The sequence below is a fragment of the Balaenoptera physalus genome (genome assembly GCF_965194825.1).
Source record: "Balaenoptera physalus genome assembly, chromosome: 16".
Classification (NCBI taxonomy): domain Eukaryota; kingdom Metazoa; phylum Chordata; class Mammalia; order Artiodactyla; family Balaenopteridae; genus Balaenoptera; species Balaenoptera physalus.
Genome location: NC_138898.1, coordinates 18103125 through 18120766, shown reverse-complemented (window position 1 = coordinate 18120766; position 17642 = coordinate 18103125). Strand labels below are relative to the sequence as shown.

At 51.6% G+C, this 17642-nt stretch overlaps 1 protein-coding gene and 1 long non-coding RNA gene across 15 annotated transcripts in view; one reads left to right on the top strand and one right to left on the bottom strand.

Annotated features, from left to right (window-relative positions):
- The window catches only part of PTPRT (protein tyrosine phosphatase receptor type T), a 1093164-nt gene that overhangs the window by 25242 nt on the left and 1050280 nt on the right, over positions 1 to 17642 (bottom strand). For all 14 annotated transcript variants that reach the window (XM_082430071.1, XM_082430082.1, XM_082430079.1 and 11 more), the window contains 5 exons: positions 16821 to 16975; positions 13246 to 13381; positions 10953 to 11102; positions 9265 to 9438; positions 5668 to 5799 (listed from right to left, as the gene is read on the bottom strand). In XM_082430071.1, coding sequence (XP_082286197.1) covers positions 5668 to 5799; positions 9265 to 9438; positions 10953 to 11102; positions 13246 to 13381; positions 16821 to 16975 — 747 coding nt within the window. The remainder of the gene's footprint in view (positions 1 to 5667; positions 5800 to 9264; positions 9439 to 10952; positions 11103 to 13245; positions 13382 to 16820; positions 16976 to 17642) is intronic.
- The window catches only part of LOC309645405, a 925297-nt gene that overhangs the window by 490451 nt on the left and 417204 nt on the right, over positions 1 to 17642 (top strand). The gene's annotated exons all lie outside the window — the stretch shown is intronic.

The window sequence follows — 17642 nt, the reverse complement described above, 5'->3', positions numbered from 1 at the left end:
AGTCTTTGGAGGGAAGACATGGGAAATATTGAAAGGTGTCTGGAGAACACTTAGTTTATAAAATCTCTAAGATGTAAGCAAGGTAAAGTGTACTGCCTAGAATTAGAGACAAGTAAAATACTGAGAAGCTCAGGGGATCCTCCAAGCAGAGCCAATATCATAAATGAGTAGAATATTCAAGGAATGCTAAAGCCCCAGCACTTATTCTATGGAAACAACAGAAATGAGGCCAGGTCTCGTTGACCCCCAAACCTGACTCCAGGCCGGTTGGGGCTGTGGTGGTCATCCCCTGCTGGTTCCTCCGGCGCTGCCTGCCCGCAGCGCTTGGGGCAACATGACATGCTGCCCGGACCCGGTTCTCCCATCCCTTCTGCTTCCTGCTCAGCTTCTCCCCGCAGCTTGAGGGTCCTGGTGCGATGGTTCCAGCTAAAGATGTTTCCAGCCTGTCTGATGCCAAAGAGAGTCCAGGAGGTGGATATTACTTCCCTAGAACACCTGCTCCATGGGGATTGGGGATTTTTTTGTGCCTCTTTTGTGCTTTGCTGTGTCTAGGTATGTGCCCGGCACACGGTAGGTTCTCAGTAAATGTGTGTTGATGAATGCATGATTGAATGTGGCCCAGAAAGCGTGCTCCTTGACCTTTAAAAGACCTCCCTCTGGCTCAGCACGCCTCTTGCCACTGGTGAGGTGGCCATCTGCCTTCTCCTTGCCTCTCCCCAGCCTGCTCCCTCACGGCTCCTGTTGGACACTGATTCAGACATGGATTTCTCCAGCTCAAGCCACTTTCCGGTCCGGTACCCCAGGCTGATTCTGGCTTTCCCCAGGATTTCAGTCTCGCACTCTGCGCGGGCTCTAACTCCTACACTTCTCGGTCTGAATTTCTGTTTTCATTTTTGCTGCCTGTCTTAGCTTCTTGGAACTGCTGTAGCAAATTGCCACGAACGCAGTGGCTTAAAACCACACAAATTTCTTACCTGGAGGTTAGAAATCTGAAATGAGGCTTCAGGGGTTAAAATCGAAGTGTCAGCTGATCTGTCTGTGTTCCTTTCTGGAGTCTCTAGGGGAGAGGCCATTCCTCATCTTTTCCAGTTTTAGAAGCTGCCAGCATTCCTTGACTTGTGGCCCCATCACTCCAATTTCTGCTTCCACTGTCACATGATCTGTTCCTGACTCTCATCCTCCCGCCTCCCTCTTATAAAGACTCTAACAGCAGGGCCACCTGGATAACCCAGGACAATCTACATATCTCAAGATCCTGAACTTCATCACATCTGCAAATTCCCATTTACCATTCATACCTTCATAGATCTAGGGATTAGGATGTGGACATCTTTGGGGGGGGGCCAAGATTCTGTCTACCACACAGACCCACCCCATGGTGGGCATAGAGGATTCTAAACAAGATAGTGGGTGTGGCCTGACCAAGAAGAGGGCTTCTCTCTGGTGTCTGGTTCCCATGGACTCTGGTCTCATCATAGAGCCCACAAAGATGGACGAGATCTTGTCAATGCTATGGGGTGTAGTTGAAGAGGTTCTTCCCGATGTGCCCATCAGAAACCACAGTGTCATTCGCTGGATGTTGTGGTTAGGATTTTGCCCCGCTAATCTGACCACAGCCCTTTGGAGTCCCAAAGAGCTTAAAAAAATCTCTAAGGTCAATGAAATTGCTTTGGGAGTCTTTATCTTGAGCCCCCCACTGCTCATAACTGTCTTTGAACAGCAGCCACTGTGGAGAATGGAAAAATATCCGCGGCTGGGGATGGCTGATTGAATGACGTGGCATAGGATTCTGAGCAGAAGCAGACAGATTTGGGCAGCAGCGCAAGAAAATAAAGCACCTGGAGATCTTTCATCCTCTGCACAAGCTTACTTTGCTACAAATTACAGGTAGTCACCAACACAAGCCCTTACCGCTTGGTCCCCAGTCAAACCACAGGATGTGGCACTGGTCCTCTTGGGAGCAATCTAACAATACTCAGGACCTATGGCAGACCTGTCTGTGTTGCTGGACTGGCCAAAGTCGTGGGCTGCCTCAGCGTGGGCAGGCTGGCAGACAAGTGCTGATGCCACTTCAAAGCGCCACCCCTCCAGGTGCTGAGGGCGGCTTTTCTGATGCTCATGCTGTGTCATTGTTTATTTTCGCAAGGCGCCCAGCTGTTGTGGTGATGATATTTATATCAATAAGTGCTCTATTCATCTGCTGATTTCAGGGGATGCTTGCCAGCTGCATATGGCAGCCAACCTCAGGGCACTTCTGAGCCTGGTGTTCTTGCGTTTAGAGAGTCAACTCTCAAAGACTGCATCAACATCTGGAGCTGAAAGATCTTCATTCACCCAAGAGCCACCCTTGAAGGGGGAGCTACAGCCAGTGACCTTGACCCTTGCTACTTTATGTGTCCCAAAGTGAGGCTCTTTCAAACTTCTCCTCTGTGCCTGAGCTCCGGTTTTGCAAAATGGGATGTTGGAAAAAGGGCTCTGCTTCACTCATGGGCTCATGGACCAGAGAGAGTTCACTGTTTTACTTTTTCAGGCAAAGGGATGGGGTGGTGATGCCTTCTGACTTTGGAACTCTGCAGGGGTCTCTGTTTTATGGGAATCCGTTACATTTCATGCTTATCTCAGATTCTAACCGTCCATCGTTCAGGCCCTAAACCTTGGAGTCATCCTTGCTTCCTCTTTTTCTCTCACGTTCCCTATTCAGTCTGGCAGGATATTTCGTTGGGTCTACCTTCAGGATATACCCAGAATCCACTCCACTGCTACCACCTAGGCTCAAGCCACCATCACCTGTCACCTGGATTACTGCAGGGGCCTCCTCTCTGTCCTCTCTGCTTCTGCTCTTAGCAACAACCCTCCCCCTTCCCGCACCAACAGTCTGTTCTCCACACAGTAGCCAGAGGGAGGCTTTAAAGAAAAAAGTCCAATTACTTTTTGAAGTCACTCCTCTGCTCAAGACCTGTCAATGGCTCCTCATTTCTCTCAGAGTAAAATCACAAGTTCTTCCTATGATCCCCAAGGCCCGTATGACCTGGCCCTGCTGTGTCTCTGTGTCACACCTTCTGCTGCTGTCCACACTGGCTTTGCTCCAGGGGCAATGGCCTCTGTCCGTTCCACCACCATAAATCCCTGGTACGGGACATGCCCCTGCCTGGGATGCTCTTCCCTGAGATGGTCACATGGTGCATTCTTGCACCTCCTCCAAATCTGCGTTCAGATACGACCTTCTCAATGAAGCCCACCTTCATCACTCAATTACAGGTGCAGCCTGTGCCCCAAACCAGGCTTCCAGCCCTGCCCTCTTATTTTTCTTTTTCCATACACTTGTCACCTTTAACATATAATTAAGTCCATTACAAAGTGTTTGCTGTTTATTTCTCTCCTGCTTGAGAATAGAAGTTGCATAAAACATGAGAATTTGCTGTTTTGCTTTCTCTGTCATGTTAACGGATGCATTTCCAAGCACCTAGAATAGCTTCTGGCAAATAGCGGCTACTCAACAAATGTGGACTGAATGAACAGACGCTCTCCTGAACGACTCCTACATGCACATCCCAAGTTGCGCTCAATTTTGTCCCCTACTACAGTGGTCCCCAACCTTTTTGGCACCAGGGACCGGTTTTGTGGAAGACAGTTTTTCCAGGGACCCTGGAGTGGGGGATGGTTCAGGCGGTGATGCGAGCGATGGGGGGGTGGGATGGGGAACGGCAGACGAAGTTTTGCTCGCTGGCCCGCCCGCCGCTCACCTCCTGCCGTGCGGCCTGGTTCCTAGCAGGCCAAAGACCGAAACTGGTCCATGGCCAGAGAGTTGGGGACCCCTGCCCTACTAACTGTTGACCCTTGAACAACACGGGTCTCAACTGTGCGGGTCCATTTATACGCAGATTTTTTCAACAGTAAATAATATAGTACTACAGGATCTGCAGTTGGTTGAATCTGTGGGACACAGAATTGCGGATATGGGGGAACCGCAGATACAGAGTAACCGCGAATACGGAATAGCCTCGTACACAGAGGCGCCCCATGCATGGAGGGCCGACTACAGATTATAAGCGAATTTTTGACTGCATGGATGACTGGCGCCCCTAACTCCCGCTTTGTTCAGGGGTCAGCTGTGATCTGCTCCCCTCCTTGCCTTCCCGAACTTCCTGCTGCCTCTCCCACTCCTCCCCCGCCTTCCCCACCTGGGCCAGTCGCATCCCAGATGCCTGACTATCCATGCTAGACCCTGTCACCATCCATGACTTCTTCTCATTCACCTCCCACATCCAACTGCTCCCTAAACCTGTGGACCTCAACTCTGGAAATATCTTCACATCCAACCCTAATTCTCCTGCCTCCCGGCCACCTCCTCAGTTCAGACCCCTCCCTTTATCTTCTGCACATTTGCAACCCTCTCCTTCCCCCATCTCCTGTTTCCTATCAGGAGTTCTGACTCTGCCACACCCCCACTTCAGCTCTGCAAGCTGGCCCGGCTGTATCGTCCAGCATCACCACCCTCTTCTCCTCCTGACATCCCCCCAGCCCTGCTGCCACCGAAGCTGTCCTGCAGACGAGCCGACACAGTGACCCCTGCGGGCCTTTGCCCCTGCTGTTCCCTCTGCCTGGAGAGACTTACCCAGTGACGTCAGCCCCCATGCGCCAGATCTCTGCTGCCTTCTTCCAGGCCAAAGTCACCTTTCTGAAGTCTTCCCTCACCCTCTGGGCAGAAGTAATTGCTCTCCGTTCCCGGCCAGCACAGCACTTCGCGGCTGACCTCTATTATAGTGCTGCCACACGAGGTGGGGACAATTTGCTCATCTGTCTCTGTAGCAGAACTGTGGGCTCCTGGAGGGCTGAGACTACAGCTCACATCCATTTTTTTTCTTCCCACACAAGGCCTGCCCAAGGCCACTGCTCACAAGGGAATCCTCTGAGTTACTCTGGGTTTCCTTCGAGATTGTGATAGGATGGCTTTCCAAAACCCTACAAGGCCATCATCACCGCCTCCACCCAGGAACGGCTGCCCTGCCACAGGGGTGTGAGCCCCAGAAGCTGCCCCATAACACATGTCCCGTGGCCTGATTATGGGGATGTGCTGTAGGCACACGATGCTTGGAACTGTCACATGCAGAGGAGCTAAGGCATGGAGCCTGCTGGGACACAAGGGTCACCTGTGATAAAGCCAGGCCTCAGTGGGGTGATCAGTGGGCAAAGGGTCAGTGGTTGAAGCCCCAGGCTCTGTTAGTCTGGCTGCATCACAGAGGGGGGAGAGTGGTTGCGCGTGGCCGGGTATCAGGCTATGCTGCACGGCTGGAGATGCTCAGATGCTCAGAGCTGGAGAAGGAGCCTTGTCTGTGAGCTCTGCATGATTAGGAGCAACACCCTAACCAGCGTCTGGGGGATGGAACAACAGGCTCTGGCCCTGGGCAGTGCGGGGGCTGGATAAAGCCCACAGACAGGGGGAGTCACTGCTGGAACTGGGAGGGCTGGGGGGTGGCAGGGCCTGGCAGGGGGCTCCCTGGCCTCAGCTGGAAACTGAATGGGCTTGGCTTGGTGCTCACTGGTAGACAGTGCCCACCAGAGGGCAGCTGGGCTGGGCAGAGGCAGCAGAGGGCTGTCCCTCCAGCTCTTGGGCACGGCTGCCCGAACACACCTGAGCACCTAGGGCTGGGCCGGGCCTCCTCCTACCTGGGCAGCGTCCAGCTCATTCAGCATCACCACAGAGGAGCAGTTATAATCGAACACCAGCCTCCAGAAGTCCGCCACGGTGTTGGGTAGAGGGTGTTGTGTGACCACGAAAGCGGCAGGCTGCTTGTGGCTCTGACAAAAGAACGACACAGGCTTCATGAAATATACACCCATCAGCGATGTTCTGATGGTGATGAGGCCCGGACGGCTGCCAGAGGCCCCCCGAGTCTGCCAAATAGATTACACAAAGCGACTGCCCGTCCTTATCTCGGGGTGCCCTGGTGGCAAAGGGGACCTTCTCATAATGAACTCATTCTCCTCCAGACTAAGACATTTCATTAGGAAGGTGTCACTCGGATGGGGATTATCCAATAAATTATTTATGTCTTGGAGCTCGGCAAATAATCATCATTACAATATGAAATGAAAGATTCTGGATGCAGATTTGCTGCTCTGCTGGCCAAGGCATCTCTTGGGATAAAAGGGATATTTTGTGTCCCTGTGCCCACAATGCTGGAGGAGGGGCTGGCTCAGCCCGAGGCAGAGAGCCTCCTGAAGGGGCTTATAGTACAAGAGGTTCACTCCTGCCCCAAGGCTGGAATGCAGGCTGAGCTGGTCTGGCAGAAGGTGGGCACTGTGTCCTGTGAGCCAATGGGGCAGTGAAAGTGCTCAGGTCTTAGAGTCAGGCAGACCTGGGTTCAAACCCAGCTTTGCCAGTTGTACGTTATAAGTCATTCATCCATCCATCCATCCATCCATCTATCCACCCAATCATTCATTTATTCATTCATTCAAGCACATTTATAGAGTGACTTTTTTAAAATCAGTGCTGAGCACTGGAAAGTTCTCTCTCCAAATCTCAGGTTCTTCAACTGGAAGATGGGATTCGTAACTCCAAAGGGATGGCTGTGGTACAGACTGAAAAGATATGCACGTGAAAAGAGCAGCAAGCAAGAACCCAGCTGTGAGCCCGCTGGCAGGGCGGGACCATCCCTGACTTGGTTCTTCATCCTCGGCACTAGCATCACGGCCGGCACACTAGACGCCCAGTACAGGTCCAGCAAACAACTGAATAAACTCAGTCCCATGTTACAGGTGGGGAACTGAGGCCCAGAGAAAATGGCCTGGGTGAGTCTGGACTACATCTGAAGCTTCAACTGGGTGCTATTTATTACAGTACCTGTGAGAAGGTATTTGGAAAGATTGGGGAGCATCTCCGGTTCATTAGTGTTTTGTAAAACCTGAGAAATAACTCATATTCTCAACAAGTTTTCTTGAGTGATTGTTCATGCCTGTTTCCAGTAGAGTCACAGGGCAGCAGGAGGATGGGGAGGGAAGAAGAGTTTGCCCATTCAAATCAGGAAAAGTCTCTGCCAAAAGACTCTGCCAAATAGAATACTTAAAGCACCTGCCGTTGTTCTTTTATCTCTTGGTGTCCTGATGGCAAAGAAAATGCCTTGCAACCGTGGATGCCACAGATGCACTAGGGGGTCTTGTCTTCGAAGGGTCTTCTCCTGCCAGTGGAATGGTCAGAGGAAGAATCTAGGAGAACAGAATGTTGAGTTCCCCCCAAAAGCCAAACTCTAGTGGCAGAAGCTGGTCTGCAGACATTTCCAGACATGGAAAAAAATCTAGGCTTTAAGAGTCAAAAGACTTGGGGTTCAGACCCTGGCTCCACCCTTTCTGAGCGAGTTGACCTGCAGACAGTCATGGAAATTCTCTGACCCTCAGTACCTCAGCCAGAAAACGGGAATAATCATATCTAAATGCACAATGAGATAGTCTATGTTCAGGATCTGACATGCTGCCCAACACTCAGTGAATGTTAGTTTTCTTTCCATTTTCCCTGTCTCTGTGATAAATGCTCTATTAGGCCAGCATACCTGACAAAGCCTTATCTGAAAATATGTTCGAGATCCGTGCTCCTGCCGGGTTTCAGGGATCAGTTGGCAATCCATTTCATGGATAACATCATCCTTTACCAAGGGAAACATTAAAAATTAACCCAGAGGACTTCATATTTTTCTGCTAGGAGCAAAGCTGCCATGGTTACCAGATAATGCCCAAACCGAGCTGGAATACAGATAAGGACTTTTTTTTTTTTAATAAGAAAGGCAAAGACCCCAGTGATGGCTCACAGGAGAAATGCCCTGTGGACAAAGAGAATACAATCAGCATCAGAGCTTGGCAGAAGGCATTTGACTCCAGGCAGCATCTAATATACTAAGCAGAGGCCAGGAGCGTGTTTGATCCTTGGATGAGGAAGGAAAGGAGGGGGAGTTGGGACAAGGGGGAGACAACGCTGGGAGGAACTTGGAAGTGTGGGTGCACCCCCAGGCCCCATCTCTCACCACACACGTGTGTGCGCACGCATGCACACATACACACACACGCACGCATACACGCACACATTGACCTTGGAAGACTCCAAACTAAAGCCTGCAGTCTTCCCTCCACATCCAGCTATTTGATCTGAGCAGGACAAGACTCCCTGCTTCCGGACCCAGAGCCAGGGTTTCCATGGAGGACTTGGGCACCCTGTGGGCAGAGGCCAGGGCAGGCGCCCACAGAGCTGAGATAGGCACTGACTTCCTGTCACCCCTCTGCCTCTTACAAACACTTAGGATGCTTGGGGATAAATTTCAAGAGGATTAGTGGTCAGAGAGGTAGTTGGCCTTGACCCCAGCAGACAGTACCCCATGTTCCTTCCTGCTCCAGGTAAGATGGGAGGTTCATGTGGGCTGGATGGACTTGACTTCAGGCATAGGTGGGGAGAGGGACCTGGAAGGGCTCTTCCCCAGTCAAGCAATGGTGTTCTTGGTCCCGAGTCTTGGGAGGAAAGATGTCTGCATCTTACTGAATCAAGCAAACTGAGGGGAGGCTCAAGGAATAAATTCTAGAGTATGAGCCAGGAGTCCAAGGGTCCAGCTTGCCACTAGCTCTCTGGGTATCTCTGAGCGAGTCTCTTTCTCTGGCCTCAGTTTCCTTTGCTGGAAAGTGCATGGATGAGACTGGATGATGCACGGTTCCTTCCAGCGGCAAACATCTCACATCCTGGAAGTGGAGTAGCCGGGAGTAGCTGGGGGACCCAGGGGAGGAGCACACAAGGCAGGAGCACGGGCCCACGGGGGTAGGAACGTGACCCCCTAATCCCAAACCAGGTCAGGGTAGGCGTGCACTTCTTGGACTTGATGCTGAGAAAGCAGCAGACAGTGCCCCTAAGACAATAGTAGGAACATGGCTGGCATGTAGAATGTTTCCTGAACTGAACTTAAGGCTGAGAGTCAGCTCTGTACATAGCAGGAAGGGGGACGGGTCAGGCCTGTAGCCTCACTGTGGTGTCAGGGGACCCACTTTAAGCTTTTGGTTTATTCTTTCAGACCTTTATGGGAGCAAAAGAGCTAAAAGCACAGCTTGCATATAGGTCTGGATCAGAGCCTTCAGGGGGAGAAAGGTCTTGTGGGCCAAAAAGATCAGAAGGAGAGGCTGGCTTGGGCAGGGGGATGTCAGGGCCCTGGGCTCCAGCCCCTCCCCCTTGGGAAGAAGCTTTTCCCTGGAATGCCAGCCAGGAGCTTTTCTTGGCAGGGCTCCACTTACATCCATCAGTGCCGCATTGATGTAGTTGCTGGATTCTCCATCCACCGAGATGAGGAAGGGCAGGCAGCGGTCCAGAGGCAGGACATCCATGCTCCGATTCTTGTCATGGTTCCGGGGCAGGAGACCGATGCTGCAGTCCTCGGGCCGGACACGAGGAGTCACGATGTTGAGGGTCTACGGGGTCAAGGGCAGATAGGCAGGTACTGCTTAGATGGTTGCCCTGAACAGAGGAGGCAGCAATGTTCACACTCCCTTCATCCTCCAGGCCTGCCCCTGCAGTCCTTTCCCCAGGACTGTTCTCTTCCGTGGTGATGTTCTATCATTTCCTGCTGGCTGCTCCAGGCCCTGGGGGCTGAGAGCCTCTGCCCGGGGCTGGGGGACACCACCACAGGGCCAAGGCTGCAGGGACGGCACACAGTCACGCGGGCTCAGACACAGGCTCTGAACACCTGCTGATCATTTGAGCTGAGTTACTCCTCTCCGCCATCCTGCACGAAATGGTGGGCCAGCCAGGAGGTCAAAAGGTGGGGAGTGGGGGCAGGGAATCCCTAATGACTTTTAAATATCACCTGAAGTGCCATGGAATGAGAGAAATGATTTTACCAGCATGCCTCTCAGAGAGAAAGCTGTTTGAGAATGGAAGGAAGGACGCTTGGATGAGACGCCCAGGAGGAGTGAGAGACCCCCAGAGAGCAAGGTCTAGTATGTCTGAAAAATTCAGGGCTCGTGTGCTGCAGAGGAAGTCTTGCAAGTGTGGGGCTAGAGCTGAACTGCCGCAGCCAACAGACTAGATGCTGCGTGCAACCACCAGGGGTCCGTGTCCTCCATCCTTCCCCCATTCAGCCCTTGGTCTCTACTCCGAATCAACAAAGTCTATTTGTTTGAAGGAGGACTAAGGCACTGACCTGGCTGGGGTATCTGCCCATGGAACCACGGACCTGCATTGGCCCTTCTGGACCTGAAGCTTCTTTGCTTCCTCCTGCCTGTTCACAGCTCCTGTTGCCCAAAATATGACCCTGGCACTGACCTCAGGACAATGGGCTGGACTCTGGTTTTGCCTCACTCAGTGATTCAAGTCCAGGCCTCCAGACCAAAGCTGCCACCATTCTGGCTACATGGGCTCCAAGGGGACAGATCTGTTCTGCCTGAGCTGTGCCGTCAGATGATGCTTCTCGGAGTTGAACGTGCATTGAAATCACCCGGAGATATTGTTAAATCACAGGCGCTCATTCAGTAGGTCCGGTGGGACCCAAGATTCTGCACGTCTAACAAGCTCCCAGGTGGAGCCAATGCTGCTGGTCTCGAGACCCCACCTTGAATTGGGAGGATCTAGGACACACTCCAATTGTACAGAAATATTGAGAAGACCTGAGTCTCTCCAGGGATCGAGGAGCTTGAAATTCACACCTGTGTCTATAAACTTGTCTCCACATACAACCTGGGCTATAACTAAATAAGACCTCGGTTCCAAAACATATTCATAGTTAAAAAAAACAAGTGTCAGCAGTCACTGATTGGTGAGCAGTTGCTCATGGTGTGCATTTTATGTTCTGGAATTCCTTCTCAGCTGTCTGGAGCTGCAGACACTGGAAGGATATATACATAGCCACTCTTGCAAGGAAAGCCCCTGGACTGTGTTCAGTGGCACTGAAGTTGGCTGGGTCATGGAGCCTGGGATGTGCTCGTACCTGAAATTCATCTTTGATTTGGCTGGAGTTGGTCTGGGGGTCCAGCCTGCTGATATTGTAGTAGAGCGAGCGGAACTCGCATACCGGGATGGCCGTGTTGCCGCAGAGACACGCTTCCAGGATGGCATCGTGCACAAACACATACTGCTCCTGCAAAGCCGAGGGGAGAGGGAACAGGGTACTGGGTAAGCAGGGTGGCCCGGGAGTTTCTTGTCCACGTTTCAGCCTGTGACTATGAAGGATGGACATGATTCATGTTGCAGAATCACTGCTTTCTATCCTGTAACCCGAAGGGCCGAGTTGCCGTGTTTCCTGGTGACTGTCTGAGCTGTGCTGAGTTTTGCTCCCTGTGTAGGACTGAACAGCAAGTCACTGATAAAAATTAGAAACTGCTGGACATGTGGTAGCAGGTGCCCGTGGTGTCCTGCCCATGGCGCCGTCAGCTTTCGCCTTTCACTGCTAAAGGCTGCTTACTGCAAATCCCCGAGATTCAGGCTGAGGGCCTTTTTCCCCAGCAGGGCCAAAGAGTTAATGCCGTGGGAAGGAGGCCTCAAGCAAGGCCAGATGGAGACCTGGAGATAAATGCGTACGTTCCCTCTCTCGGGTGGGAAACTTGGAAGAGACACTCCACACCATCTCAGAGCTCCCCCGGCAGGACTGCGCTCCAGCCGTCCACTGTGTCCAACAGCTTGTAAAATACTTTCACAGTGTCGACAGGCTTGATTTCCTGCCGTCCCCTCTCTCATTTCCCCACTTGCCAACCAGTGTGTCTTGGGACACAACCATTTGTTCCAACCAGGGAAACCACTTGCCCTCAACTCCTTGTCTCAGGCTCTGCTCCTGAAGCGTGTATCACCCTCTCTGCCATCCCAGCTCTCTGCACCCACCGCTCTCGTCCTGGACACCATCCCCCCCTTGTCTACGCCTTCAGTGTCTCATTCCCTTGGGAGAGTCTTCTCCAAATCCACCAGGCAGGAGTCGTTGCTGTTCCAGCATTAACAAACGTTTGTTGAGCAACTATTCTCCTGCAGAACTTGGCCCGTCTCTTTACATAAAATGTTTATCTAGAGGCATCGCGGTGATCTATTTGAACGTCTGTCTCCCCCACCAGATAGCAAGGCCCACGATGTGTATAACGCCAGGCAGTGAGCCTGCCTGCCACATGCATGGACCCAGGAAGAGACAAAGCAGCCTCTCGGCTTTAGCAGCCTCACCAAGAAGCCTGCAGGCCGGCCTGTGGGAGTCGGCTTGGAGCCTGGAGCAGGGTCCTAGGTGTGTGAGCCTGTAAGTGAGGGAACTGCCTGCAGAGCCCGCAGTGACTGGCCAGGCCCAAAGCCATGGGTGATTTCTCTTTGCAGGGTTGATGATGGATGCAGCTCTTTAGCTGCCCCAGCTCTGCTGCCCAGGCACCTAGAGCCTCACTAGAACCAGAAGATGGGCTCGTTATAGAAGTAGCAAACCATGGCTTCCAGGCGTAGGAGAGGCAGAAAAGGCTTCCTCATGAGACAGTGTGGTTCAGGGGAAAGCACGTGGGACATGGGGTCACATGGACCCAAGTTCTACCACTGTCGGGCTATATAAGGCCTTGGGGACACCATTTCTCAGTTTCTTCATCTATAAAATGGGGGTACTAACAGGAGCTACCCCATAGGGTTGTTGTAAGGAGTAGAAACAATACCCTGAATACAAAAGACCTGGAGTGATGCCTGGCACATAGTAGGTGCTCAACAATAAAGATGAACCCTTCCCATGTCCCTCGGATCTTGGGCTCTCCAACTGGACAGAGCAGTGCCTGGAGGTCTGCTTCTCACTTGAGGCCAGTAGTTATGAGTTATCTCTCTTGGAATCCCCTGCGCCTAGCTCAGGAACTCAATAACTTCACTGAGTAAGCCATTCCTGCAGTGCCTGAAGCGATGCCTGGCACACAGTAGGCATTCAATCAATGCCAATCCTTCCCTATCTCTCTCTTCTCCTTCACCCAAGGCAAGGACACCATTCAAAGAATACCTGAAAGTTGCCACTCAGTTGCTGCTTAGATGCCCTGAGAGATGGGGCACACAGCACCATTCCTCCCTGGTAGGAGTCCTTGCACTGGGGGACCTCAGGGTTGGCAGGGGTATCCTAGCTTCTACGATGATCTCACCACAGCAAGCCACGTATCCATTCCCTCCCACTTCTCCCACGCCCAGGCCTCTTTCTGTAGGGTGCCTCCACCCGCGGGCCTTTCCGTTCCACCATGCTCCTCCTTGGCCAGGGCTGCAGGTGGCTGGTCAACTGACATCCCAGGACTCACCTCCGTCTGCACCAGGTTGACCCTCTGGGCCCGGAGCTCACGCACGCAGTTGAAGATGTCCACCACCCCTTCGTTCTCGGCCATGTCAAGCATGGTGTCGATGGCGATGAAGCAGCCAGTCCTCCCGGCACCAGCACTGGAAGAGAGGACGGTGGTCCATGTTAGGGACCCTGGGGCGGGAGCAGCCCTGGGGAGGCCCCTCCCGTTCAGCCCTGTCCCCGAGGACCCTGCAGAGAGGCAGTACACTGCAGAGGTCAGACAGAACAGGCTGAACCCCAGTGCTGCCAGGAGATCCTGAGCAAGTGACTAAACTTAGAACCTCAGTCCTCTCTTCTGTAAAATGGGAGAGTAATGCTTGCCTTTGGGGGCTATTTTATCAGGACTGGCTTATTTTTGTTGTACTCATTTAACGAACACTTATTTAGCTGTGACAAAGTTCCAGACATTGTTCTAACTGCTTCTGCAGTGTGACCTATTAATTCTCTTATGAGGTTGTTAGGAAGTTTCTCACCCTATTACACAGTGAGAAAACCGAGGCACAGAGTGCTGACCTTGCCCAAGGTCACACAGCTGGCAAGTGGTGGAGCTGGGACTCTTCCCCAGGCAGTCTGGCTCCAGAGCTTGTGCTCCTACACCTCCTCTCTTAATAAGATAATGCACGCTTAGACAACACAGATGCATGCAGTTTCCTCATCTGATGGGTAAAGATAATCCATCTACATATGCCGGGCACACTGGAAATGCCTAGAAACATGTCTTCCCCATCCCACTTCCCTCCCTCCGTCTCTCCCTTCCTTCTGTCTTCTTCAGTGAACGGGCTGAGGGATGGAAGCAAGGAGGGAGAGACAAGAGAGATCAGAGGAGGTAACTGAGACGGCAGAAACCAGCTCCTCTGAGCGGTCCCAACGGACTCACAGAGAGTCCTGAGCACCGTGTCCAAAGCCTTGGGTTTGGCTCCACGTGCACCTGCTTTTCCAGGATCAGGAGGCAGCAGCATCAGTAAACCAGAGCAGCCGACAGTCCCGAGACCCGGCTACAGAATCAAGGCCCCTGATACATACTCGATTCCGACCACTGGTGGCTTCCTTTCGGAAAATCTCAGGCCAAGTACAAAATAGCAAAAGAACTCAATGAGACCCCATGGGCCATGGCCAGACCTTCCCAGATCAGTGGGTTCCAAAATCATAGCACTGAACGAGAGACACATAGGGCGTTTGCTTTAAATGCATATAGTTTTGGAAGTGAAGGCCAGACTGCCAGGAGGCCCATCTCCACTGCGTTTTCACATTTCATTTCCCTCATGGAAATGAGTGTCTTTGCTTGACAATGCGAAAATAAAAGGAAACGAAAAGAGGAAGGGCGATGGACCAGGAAAGAAAGCAGTATTGAATGACCATAAATCCAAGGAGGACAGGCCAGTGGACCAACCGACACCCACAATGGTCTGGAGAGTAAACCCTTGGAAATCCATCCTCCATGATCTGGCAAGTCTTTGTCCTTGGTAAAATTTCATGGTTTGAATTGAGTAAAATCTGCCTTGTACTTGCCCCAGAATGCCTCCCCCCAAATCAAAACCCCCAGAAGGGACCCCCAAGCAGGCTGGGCCTCGGGGTCTAGGAGGGAACCCAAAGAGCCACTCGTCCACATCTTCTCCCAAGTCTCATCCTCGACCTGTTTTAGGAGAAAGAAGCAGCCCGACTTGATTTTGAATCTTGGATCCACCACTAGTGGACAAGCTGCCTGGTATATGTGAGCCTCAGTTTTCTCACACATGACACTCTTCCCTACAGGGTTCTTGGGAGGATTGATCCGTTTATTTCAGCCTCACAGAGCAATTAAGCACATGCTATTTGGGGTCAGACCCCTGGGATCAAACCCTGGCTCGACCACTTACTAGCTGTGTGACCTTGGGTGAATGACTCAATCTCTCTGGGTTTCAATACCCTCTTCCAGACAATGAGGCTGATGACAATAGCATTAATAGCACAATACACGTGAATTGCATGAAATTATGCTGAAAAAGCACAATGCGCATAAATTGCTTAGCCCTGTGCCTGGTTACATAGCCATTTATTATAAATGTTTGCTACTTGTAGTCACCAGATATTTATTGAGCACTAGATGCTGGGCTCGGGAGTGGGGATGTGAAGATAAGTCAGACATGGTTCCTGTCCTGCAGGATTAACAGTCTGGGGAGGGGGACAGCATCGAGAGGCAGAGAATAGTATCTAATATTTTTAAGTGCTTACTATATGTCTGGAATTCTCTTAGGTACCTAGTATATGTCGGCCAACCCATTAAATCTTCAGGACAGCCTCAGGAGTGGGTACCACTCTGCTCAGCTGTGTCAGGGTGACTTGGTATGGAGACACAGACATCGCGGCATCATGCAAGGAGGGCCTGATAAATGCTTGCCATTATCTCCCTTTCTTCCTTACCCCTGCTCTGGCTGCTCTTTGGGATATGGGACTTGGGGTGAACATTTTATTGTCCTCGAATTGTCATGAGATGTAAAGCAGAGACTATATGCGGAATGCTTAGAGAGCCCATGGGGGGATCAGTATGACCTCCTAATCTTCAATGGACTCATCTGTGAAATGGGGTTTCTAATTCACACCTCGCTGTTGTGGCAAAGGTAAATGGATTCCGCTGTGTGAGAAAGGGGTGGCTCTGAGACACCTACAGCTTATGGTGTCTCTCCTTGACTTGGCTCAAGACCTTGCCTGATGTGGACACTGCCAGGGCAGAGATAACCTGCACGCAGTTAAGAGTATGCGGGATCTGAAAAGATGGACCGGGCCCAAGGTCACATTAGAAAAGAGAGGCGCTGGGAGGGAGGAAGCGAGCATGCTAGTTGGCCTTCAGGTCTGGACATCCGCCCTCCTCCAATTCCTAATGCCCTTGACATGATACTTCATCTCCGTTTAGGAGGATTCCAAGATGTGCCCATCACTCCCAATGTGACTTTCTGGGTCAGAGCTGAAAATATCCCTTCTTCATAATAAGATAAAACCTGACACTGTCCATTTACTCTCTACAAAGGACCCTGCAGGCCAGCAATTGATTTTTAAAATAACAGAAATGAAGAGAAGCACACTTCCACGGGGGCACCCTGCCGCCATGCCAAGGAGCTGAGGGCGAGCGTCTGGAGAAAATCATGTTAAATATCCTGGCTCTGCCATTTCACACCTGTGTGACCTGAGCAAAGTATCTACCTTCTTAGCGCCTCGGTTTTCTCATCTGTAAAATGGGAATGACAATAATGGCCACCTCTCAAGGTTGGGTGAGAAGTAAATGAAGTAATGCGGGTGAAGTGCCTGTGTAGCAGACGCTGTCAGTGCCAAGCCCACGTCCTCAGGGTCTTTACTGTTTCAGGGCAACAGCAATAATAACAACTGCTACTGCTATTATTACTATTATTGTTGTTAGACTTAGGACCCTGGTCTCGTCAGAAAGGGCTGGGAAGAGGGGACACAGGCAAAGAATAAAGTCCACTGGACAAGAGAGTACTCCCCTCACCGAGAGAGAGAAGAGCTGCAAAGGCCTCCTTGTTTAGGGTGGGGCCTTTCACTTACCTGCAGTGGACCACTATGGGCCCAGCTTCTGGGGGATTGAGGAACTTGACCTGGCGGACAAAGCCGAGGAGGCCGGTGGCATAGCAGGGGACGCCGTGGTCGGGCCAGCTGGTGAAGTGGAAGAGGCGGAGCTCCCGGATCTCATGGTAGCCTTTCTGAGGAGAGAACGGCCCTCTGTTCCTCCAGCTGCTGACGCCAGCCACCCTGCCCAGAACCCATGGGGAGCCACGAGGCCATGAGCCTCACTGAGGGTCCAGCTTCCCTGCTGTCGGGGAGGGCAAGGCCCTCAAAGGGTTAACAGGTGTTACTGCGCAGAGTGATTCTGCATCTCTTACATCTGGGAACTTCGGAAGTAAATAAAGTGAAACTGATGGCTCTACTGCAGGACTTCTCAGAGCCTTTACTGTGCTAACATACACGCTGAATTCCCAAGGGGCTTATAACATTCACACTGTTTGCCCAGGGGACCCTCTTTTGATAAGTGTTTTATAGGACTTATATTCAGCAGAACAGATTCAGAAAAATGTTAGACTTCAACTCCAAGTTCAGGTTGTTTCCAGGGGAATACAAGGCCTTTCATTGATTGAGGACTGGTGTCCTTCAGTTCTCCAGTCTGGTCTATGATACTCTCCATGACGTTCAAAATTAAAAAGGCAGACTTCTTTATTAATTAGATTCTTATTTAGAATGATAAAATATGAAACAAACAAAAGCAGAGCTTCTCTGACTGACTGATGGGGGTGGTGGGGCCTGGAGCTCCCATCGTTCCCCTTCCCCTCCCCGCACGCTTCACATAGACATGCTCCAGGCCAAACGGCGGTG